The sequence below is a fragment of the Scylla paramamosain genome, chromosome 6 (genome assembly GCF_035594125.1).
Source record: "Scylla paramamosain isolate STU-SP2022 chromosome 6, ASM3559412v1, whole genome shotgun sequence".
Lineage (NCBI taxonomy): Eukaryota > Metazoa > Arthropoda > Malacostraca > Decapoda > Portunidae > Scylla > Scylla paramamosain.
The window spans coordinates 24,621,997-24,631,996 of NC_087156.1; the positions used below are offsets into that span (position 1 = coordinate 24,621,997).

Sequence of the window (10,000 nt, forward strand, 5' to 3'; positions counted from 1 at the left end):
AACAGCAGCACCTACTGCTGTAGAAGTTGTTATTTTCGCCATTATTTTCTTCGTTTTTCTCCTCCTCCTCCTCCTCATCATCATCATCATCATCATCATCATCATTATCATCATCATCATCATCATCATCATCATCATCATCATCACGTCTCCGTTGACGTTCTTTTCGTACTTCATGAGTTTCATGAAAGTGGCTCAAATGAGATAGTGAAGGGGTACAAAGACCAGACAGAACAGAAGGGTGACCTGGTGATGATTATGACCTTGACTGATATTTCTGATGCTCTGCTTTTTTTGATATTTTTTTTTCAGAGTGACTTATAGCTCAGCATTTATAGAGAACACTGTAAAAAATGCCTTTATAAAATAATGTTATTGATATTATTTCTTATTGTAGAGTCGCTTCCTACGAGGTCCCCGCCCCCTATCAGCTAATTATATACTACATACTGTACAAGTGTGTTGTATCTAACTTCTTTTTATCTTAAAAACCCTTTCTACATTATAGCCTAATGAAGAAACTATACACATAACAATAAATAAATGTTTGAGATATCATTATTTTTGTCGTTGTCGTTGCTTCACCCCCAACCTCCTCCTCCTTTTCCTTCTTGGACAATTATTTTCTCTCAGTGTTTCGCAGAGGCAAAGATAAAAAAAAAATAAATAAAAACAGGTGATATGCATTGGTGTTTTCTGGATCATTAAAGCAATATTTTGTATCGGTACAGTGTTGTGTTGTCAACTGACGGTCTCTGTATTTTAGAACTTACCTTGACTCCATGAACAGCGAGAGAGAGAGAGAGAGAGAGAGAGAGAGAGGAAACTGACTTCAGGTTGGAAGTGTGCACAGAAGATAATTCTGGTTACAATACATTTTTCTGTATCATTGTTATTACTGTCTAATAAATTTATGTGGAAACCTTTTAGGTAACTTTTCCGTACGTAGTTTTCTCGTAGCACGGGTGAAGATAAGTCTGGTTGCAGTAGATCACTTCTCATTCATTATTATTACAATCTTGTAATGTTATGCAGAAACCTCTGATTATTTCCCATATGTTGAGTTGCCGTAGCTGCTAGATGGAGCATACATTTCCTTGATAATTAGCAAATTATGGATGGTATCGTTATCAGAAACCGGAGGTAACAAAAATCTTGCTCATTATGGAGATCTGAGAATCGATGAGAGAGACAAGCTGCATGCATGGTATTATTTTTTTTATTACCTCTGTGCGCGTGTGTGTGTGTGTGTGTGTGTGTGTGTGTGTGTGTGTGTGTGTGTTATTAGTTAGTGACTCGTGAAAGATAAGCAAAAATTGTTATAATGAAATAAAGTGAGCTGTAAATGGAGTATTTCCTTCCGGTGATGAGTTTTCTGATAGCAGTATGAGTACACACACTCACACACGCACACACACACACACACACACACACACCGTGTAGTGTAGTGGTTAGCATGCTCGGCTCACAACCAAGAAGGCCCGGGTTCGAATCCCGGGCGCGGCGAGGCAAATGGGCGAGCTTCTTAATGTGTGTCCTCTGTTCACCTAGCAGCAAGTAGGTTTCTCACCTTTCTCACCAGACGCAAGGTAGGCAATGCCTGTCAGTGTCCGGCCTCCACGAATCTTCTCCAAAGGTCTCTATCCATGAAATCCTCATCTCTGGTTATTTCTTGTAGATTTCTTTCTCTTCGTTCAGTAGTTTCTTCAACTCCCTGCATCCATCGCTTCCTAGGTCGTCCCACCGGCCTCCTGCCTAGAGGAACCCATTCCAGAAACTTCCTTGCGTATCTTGTATCTTCCATTCTTCGGACATGTCCATACCATCTCAATTTGTTCTTTTCAATTATCTTCAGTATAGATGTTATCCCTAATCTCTCTCTGGTTTCTTCATTTCTAATTCTATCAAGTCTGGTCACACCTCGGATCATTCTCAGAACTCTCATTTCTGCTGCTTGTATTTGTGAAGATGTTCTTGTTGTCAGTGTCCAAGTTTCTGACCCATATAGAAGTACTGGTCTTAGTATTGTTGTAAATATTATGGTTTTAGCTTTTGTTGGAATATTCTTATCTTTAAGTATGGGATACAATGCACTGACATTTGCATTGTACTTCTGTATTCTATTTAAAATTTCTATATTCTGTCTGTTTTCCTCGTCGAAAAGTACTCCCAGATAACAAAATTTGTCGGTCTGCTTCAGTTTAACGTTTTATATGTAAATATTACATTCCTCCTTTATTCTGCCAACTTTCATTATTTCTGTTTTTTGTTTGTTCATTCTCATTCCTTCCCTATTTAAGACATCATTCCATCTTGTCATGGCCTCTTGAAGATCTTGTTGGCTTCCTGTCACGACAGCGACATCGTCTGCATAGGCCAGCGTGATCTCTTTATCCTCCCTTACACACACTTCCTTCAGGCATCTGTCCATGTATATAATGAATAGCAAAGGAGAGAGCACTCCCCCTTGTCTCACTCCTGTCTTAATGCTAAACCATTCACTCTCCAGCTCTCTGTTCTTGACTCTGCTCTCCGTGTTCTTATATATACTCTTAATTACTCGTATCAGTTTAGAGTTTATGCCGTAGTCTTGATGTTGTAAGACTCTCCACAAGCAATCTCTTCTAATTCTATCAAAGGCTTTTTCCAGGTCTATAAAAGCCACATATTTATCAATGCTCCACTCCCAACTCTTCTCCATTATCATCTTTAAAGTGAACACTAGATCTGTCGTGCTCCTATTGGGCCTGAAACCATACTGCCATATTCCTAGTTTCTCCTCGACACAGATTCTTAATCTTTTCTCAACTATTCTTTCATACAATTTTCCAACATGAGATAACAGGGATATACCTCTATAATTTGCACATTCTGTTTTACTGCCTTTCTTATATATTGGACATACTATTGCTTTGTGCCAGTCATGGGGCACTTTCTCCTCTTTCCACGCATTACTGAAAATGTACCTCATCCACTCTACACATTCTTCCCCAGCAGTTTTAAATAGCTCTATAGGGAGCTCGTCGTCCCCTGGGGCTTTGCCGCTTCTCATCTTCTTTAGTGCCTCCTTCACTTCCTCTATACTGATCTCATTTGGGTTCTCTCCTTGTTCTTCCTGTATATCTAGATTCCGCTCTTCATCCACTTCCACATCCTCCACATTTAGAAGTTCTTGGAAGTATTCTCTCGATCTTTCTTCAATCTCCTGTGGTTTTGTTAGTAGTTCTCCTGTTTTGTTCATTATTACCTATGTTGATTCGTTATTTCCTTTCCTATAGTTCTTAGCCATGCTATACAATAATTTTCTTGTTCCTTCTACGTCTCTCTCTAGATCTTGACCAATCTTGATCCACATGTCCTCCTTGGCTGCTCTTTTGGTTGCTTCTGCACTGTTTCGTTTATCTACGTAATCTTCTCTATCTTCAATGTTTCTTGTTTTCATCCATTTTCTGAAAGATCTCGTTTTTTCTTTGACTGCTTCCTTAACATCATAAGTCCACCATGCAGTACTTTTCTTTTTGGTTCCATATTTGATTTTAATACCAACTGTCTCCTCAGCTGCCCCATACACAGTGTTCTTGAATTTATTCCATTGTTCTTCTATGTTCATTTCTTCCAATTCCAGTTCGGTTGGTTTTCGTAATGTTACCAGTTGCCGCAGTGCTTGCTTCTTCTCTTCGTCCTTGAGGTTTTCCAGTTTGAATCTCTTTTGCTTTTTCTTGACTTTTTCCTTTGGTTTTACAATTTTTAATTTAGCCACCACCAACCTGTGGTCAGAGTCTAAGGACACAGATGGTATGGTCCTAACATCTTTAAATATGTTTTTCTTGTTGGTGAGAAACAGGTCAATCATTGACCTCTCAGTATATCCTTGTTGTGCTGCATTCCACCGATACCATGTCCATTTATGGCTCTCCTGATGTTTATAATAAGTATTCATAATGGACATGTTATTCATCACACAATAATCTATTATTCTTTCTCCCTCCTGGTTCCTTTCGCCAATGCTAAACTCTCCGATGACGTGCTCTACTCCATCTCTATTCTGTCCGACATGTCCATTCATGTCTCCCATGACAATGACATTCTCGTGATGTCTTATTGTTTCTGTCATTTCCTGTAGAGTTTCATAAAACTGCTCTTTCTCCCTCAGACTTCTGCCCTGTTGTGGAGCATATGTTTGGATAATGCTAATTTTTGTCTGATCTATAGTTAACGTTATACCCATCACTCTCTCATTTCTGCAGTCCATACTGTCCATCCTTTCTGCCATCAGTGGTGACATCATTATAGCAACCCCATGTCTTCCATCCTCATTACCACTATATATGATCTTATAATTTTCATGTAATGTTTTTTCTCCTTTCTTTTTGATTCTAGTTTCACATAATCCAACGATTTCCAGCTTTCTTTCCTTCATCATCTCTATTATTTCCTCTTCTTTATCCTTGAATGTTGCCAAGTTTATCGTTGCAATCTTTATTGTCTTTTGTTTCCTATTTTCATGTCCAGTTCCATTCCGGTTCGTTACCCTTTGGTCAGTCCGATTCCGAGGCACGTTCTGCGTTTCTTGAGCAAAAACTGTAGCATCAGTGGCTTGCTAGGCCTATCCTGGCTCTTCGGAACTGTTAATTAGTCCTTTCCTGCTGCTTATTGCCCCCAACTGGTTACAGGGAATCTCCTACTAGTCCCCGGGCAAGCCTGCAGGTTAGGGTAAGCCGCGACACTTCTTCAAAGTTCCACAGTTCCTTGTTCATGTGGAGTAGGCCCATGAACCGTCGCGGAGGTAGCAAGTAGGTACGGGATGTAACTCGAGGGGCTGTGACCTCGTTGTCCCGGTGTGTGGTGTGTGAGTGGTCTCAGTCCTACCCAAAGATCGGTCACTATGAGCTCCGAGCTCCTTCCGTAAGGGAACGGCTGGCTGGGTGACCAGCAGACGACCGTAGGTGAATCACACACACATACACACACACACGCACAGGACGGTGGTGTGGATGCATATTTTCAACTTCACTGACTCGCTGAAAGTTTCCTCAGCGTCCGTGTTCACGCCAGGTGTACACCAACACTTTTTATTTATTTTTATTTATATTTTTTTTTCCGTCATCACTTCTGTGTGTGTTTTGTAGGCCGAGTGTAGCATACTTTCACCATCCTCTTTTCCCTCCCTTTCCTTTTTCTCTTTTTTGGTCCCTGTTTCCCTCTGCTTATCTTCTTTTCTTCCCTTCCTTCGCCTTCAGTTTGCTAATTAAAGAGAATAATTTGCTTTAGTATTAATAATATTCTTCCCCCCACGCCTCGCTTCCGAGTGGCCTCGTGACGCCGAGAAATTAGCACTTGCATTATACTTTCTAATGAACCGGTAAGTGACCTTAATGCTGATATGCTAGTCAAGGGCGTTCCTTTCCACTCCAGGCAAAACACACCTGTCTTCCCAGGGGTCACTTGGTCACGTGTTGATGTACTTGTCTCTTCCCACTTTTCCACAGACATACATATTTGCGCCTGTGCGTTGACAAACGATAGAAGTTGCGTAAATAGGTTTCTGATTGATTTGCTCTTTTATTGACTACTTTGTTTTATTGTTACATCATGCACACCTTTTGGGATTTCGAAAAAGAAAAATCAAGTGAAATATAGGATTCCATAACTAGACATTCCATAGCGACAGTTATGCTTATTGTTTATATAGGGAAAAAGCTGAGGTATCTATTCCTTCTGTGTCCATCTTTTACCTGCCTTCACTATTGTCTTATATAGACCGTTGGCTGTGTTCCTCTTCTTCCTCTTTCTCCTTCCCCTCTCCTTTGTCTTGACCCTCCTTTTTTTTCTGTGGTGAGTAATTATTTTGGGCATGTTTTTTTTTTTTTTTTTTTTGGGACACTAACCTCCTCAGTTTCGTGTTCAGCAGCAGTCGATGAGACAATGAGGACATCCCTTCTGCTAGGTGCACCCTTGTGGATAACACTTAGGGCCACCATGTTGATAGTTTAAAACAAAGTCATTAATCGCAAGCATTTTAAAAAATCTTTCCCTCCGAGTATTCAAATCACATCAACAACAATGACACTTGGTCCGGTTTCATAACGCTCCTCCCCAACATGTCAGGTAAAGAGCATCCCTAAGTTTCACTCGCTACCCCTAATATTTTTTTTTTTTATTGCATGTCTTTCCATGGCATTTCAACTATATTGTGAATTATCAGAACGTTTCCTCTGTCTCATGGCATAGCTACACATCGTCATCCCACCACAAGTCAACGAACAGCGTTCACTCAACAGGCCAGGTATTAATGCCATCAGAGAAGAGCTGTTAGATCAGATGTCGGCTTTTGTACCAGAACTATGGATTATTCTTTCGACTTCCGAAGTGAAAGACAGCTGGACCCGCGCAAGTTTAATCCTTCCCTCCACACTAACGAGAAAAAAGCCAACGATTCTCTACCACGCTCACGACCCACACGTGACATTCCTCAAACTCAGGGACAGTGTTAACACGAACAACACATGCAAAGTAAACAAGATCAGATCACTCACCAGCACGACATGCGACAGACAGAAACTGAACGCCGCACATGGACGAACAATACATAATAAAAAAATAAGATAAATAATAATAATAATAAATAAATAAGTAAAACAAAATTGAAAACTTAGCTAATAGCAAGCTAGGCCACTGCAATATCAGAACCAGGTAGAAAAAATACTCAAAAAGGAAAAACGTCTCTTAATTATGCATGGAAAAATACTGATCCTGGAAGCCCACAACAGAACACCACCACCTACGACCAGTTCATTGCCTCCCATTCAGTCTGCCCCATCCAGTCACCCACGTCACAACGCCTTTTCCTCTACATGATGAAAACTCCAAAATATGTAGTATGAACAGTATCATCTTAGATTGCATAACACTAAGTGGATTAAAACAAAAATTCAAAAACTTCCCTTTGATACACCAACTTTTATCTCATACTGCAAGAGAGAGAGAGAGAGAGAGAGAGAGAGAGAGAGAGAGAGAGAGAGAGAGAGAGAGAGAGAGAGAGAGAGAGAGATTCTTTCCATAGTGTTGTAAGGTCTATGGCAAATTGAATCTCCGTGCATTGCTGAGTCCCACATGCTCTTCCGCACAGCTTCATTACGTTTTCTGGAAGTGAGTCACGCAGCAAGTAAGATGTCGCGTATAATGTCATAGAATCAGGTCCAGACGTTGTAATAAATTGAACTTAATAATGGCTTGCGGCGACGAACTACCAGTATTCACGACTTTCTACCTCCTCGAGGTGACAGGTCCGCCACCATGAACGCCACTGCGGCTGTTTATCAAGGGTGAGGTTGTGGCTAACCTTTATCAGACCGAGTGAATATAAAATTGAAGCGGCCGTGAAGAATGTTCAAAACTTTTGTACATTTACAAGCAGGTTCATCCTGCCAGGTCTGCTTCTCTTGATTCTTCTATTATTTCTTATTTCCTACCGTTCTGTGTTTGTTTGTGGTTCGGTGTGTGTTTTCTATCGCAATGGCGCTCCTTTAGTGACTTTACCAGGGGCAAGACTAACTCACGTAGCTTAAGATTTGTTACACATTCTCACGCTATTTTGTGTGCTTCTAATGCAACAGTTAACATCTATGTCTCCATTATTTCATCCATCATACGAGGAAGCTCAGGAATACACACTTCTATTTTTGCACCTGTGGTTTTGGTGAAGTGGAAAGATTTAAGGTCACTGGTTGTTGATCCTTTATTCCTCTCATGCAAAGATTTGAGCGCACTTTCCACCATCCAATCCGTCTATCCCGCTCACTCTCCTTAGTCTGAGCAGTTATAACCATCTTGAATGAAGTTCAGGAAGATTTGATGTGGCAATGTCTGATAATCTGTAAAGTGATACACTTGTAGGTCTTAGGGAATATAAATTTACAAAGAATAGAGCTGAACGACTCGAGACGGCTGTTCAGACATTCAAGTGAGCGTCAAGACTGGTCTAGATATGAAAAATTGATTTTATTGTTTTCTTTGCAATTCTAATGTCGTTGATATATAAGTAAAATGCGAACCCTTATTATTTTGTAATACTAAGGAAGACTGAGGCTGTCGTTCATCACTCGTGCATCACCTACCGTCCCCTCTCCCCCCAACGTGATGGCCCCACCTTTCCACGTCTAAATGTAACGCTTGGCAATTGACTTAAATTTTTAAATGTATTATTTGGACTTTTCTCCATAGGAGTCAGTCTGCAGCCGCTGGACGTCATTTTCAGCGCCACTAGGGAAGCAGTAACATTCAGACCTGCCCACCGTGCATCGCTGAACTACATGATAGGGTGGCACGACGTCGCGCCCAGAGAGTTCCGTTCATGCCACGCAAGCCACTCTGATCGTTCTCACGAAACCGAATGAGTGATTAATATTTCACGTACAGTAAAAAAGCCTGATTTTTTTTCTTTTTCTTTTTAGCGGAATGGAATGTCGTGACAAAGCTCGCATTATATGGACAGCAGGATGGCTGGTCTTCGGTCATTATCTATTAGTGCGGGTACTGCGCGACCTTCTTTCCCTTCCCTACTCCATTATTATTATTATTATTATTATTATTATTATTATTATTATTATTATTATTATTATTATTTACGAATCCGTCGGCTCTGCGGCAGTTACCAAGGCTTAGCCCTGTATTACCATGACAACCATTACAACGTGCTTCCCGCGGTGGAAAAAAAAAAAGGTATTCACTTCATCAACCTGAACGATTTTTCAAATGCTTTTCTCTTATTAAAATCCACATCATACATGGTTTTCTTCTGTGTATCCTGTCATAGGTCTGGTTATAAATAGCCAATAATTTTAGACCGTGTATACTGATAGCTTGTCTGTCCAGCAGTCCTTCTCACTCTTAATGCCCTCCTTTAGGTTGCAGTAAAGCGCATGTAATGACAGTACACCATATGCTTTGTTCATGGTAATGGTGGTGGTGGTGGTGGTGACGGTTGGCCGGCGTGGTGCCCTCCACTCAGACGCTTAATTAATACAAGGTAGGGGTTGTAGAACGCACGCGAGGGTTGGTGAGGACTTTGATTCCTTCACTTGACGGGCCTTGTTTGTGTGCTTACACGTAATACACACACACACACACACACACACACACACACACACACAGATGCATCCACCAGGAAACACACTTAAAATAAATGTAATGTTAATTAAAATTAAAGGTTCATTAATTGAGAAAAAGGTTCACCAGTGTAGAAAGATATGTCGAGTCAGGTAATGCAAAACAAAGAGAATGTTCTAGCATTGCGTGTGTAATTTAACCACGGTCTTGATCAGGTGCTGGACTTCGGACCGTCAGCTGTTGTCGTCCCAGGGAGCATAGAAACCACTGTGGGTAAAGTTGATCCCTCGAACACACCACACCCCGTATCCTTGCTCTGTGAAAAATCCTTAGAGACTTGAGTGGGATTCGAACTTATGGTTGTGGAGTGACAGGCAACATCGCTGGTGTGTGTGTGTGTGTGTGTGTGTGTGTGTGTGTGTGTGTACTCGTTGCCATGAAGAGTAAGTGAAAAATATATATGTGACTCGGAGGAAAACTATAAAAAGTTGAAATATTAATCCTATTATGTGTTTCCCTCACACACGGCAGCTTGAACTCGAAGGGAAAAAACACATTATGAAGCTGCCTCCATTTAACACTTGTTGTTGCCTCTTGTCCCCTGCGTTGAGTTTTTATTTATTTATTTTCTATCTTACACACACACACACACACACACACACACACACACACACACACACACACACACACACACACACACACACACACACACACTCTTTCCTTCTCCCACATTTCTACATTATCTTCACTACATCTTTAATCTTTATCAGTGCTGCCTGCTATTATTATATCCTTAAGTAACACTGCTTTTCATCATTTTCACTATCACTGCCTCCCCTTCCTCCCCTCCTACGCTAACACCGCCTTTCTCTCGCTCATTACTCCAGCATGC

The 10,000-nt window shown here is 40.9% G+C and overlaps 1 protein-coding gene across 1 annotated transcript in view; it reads right to left on the minus strand.

Annotated features, from left to right (window-relative positions):
• LOC135101054 (craniofacial development protein 2-like) overlaps nt 1-5,981 on the minus strand; it is a 7,139-nt gene extending 1,158 nt beyond the window's left edge. Inside the window, exons 1-2 of the mRNA XM_064004628.1 lie at nt 5,889-5,981; nt 3,650-4,162 (exon numbers count right to left, since the gene is read on the minus strand). Of these exons, the coding sequence (XP_063860698.1) occupies nt 3,650-4,162; nt 5,889-5,981 (606 nt within the window). The remainder of the gene's footprint in view (nt 1-3,649; nt 4,163-5,888) is intronic.
• Nucleotides 5,982-10,000: the final 4,019 nt, after the last annotated feature.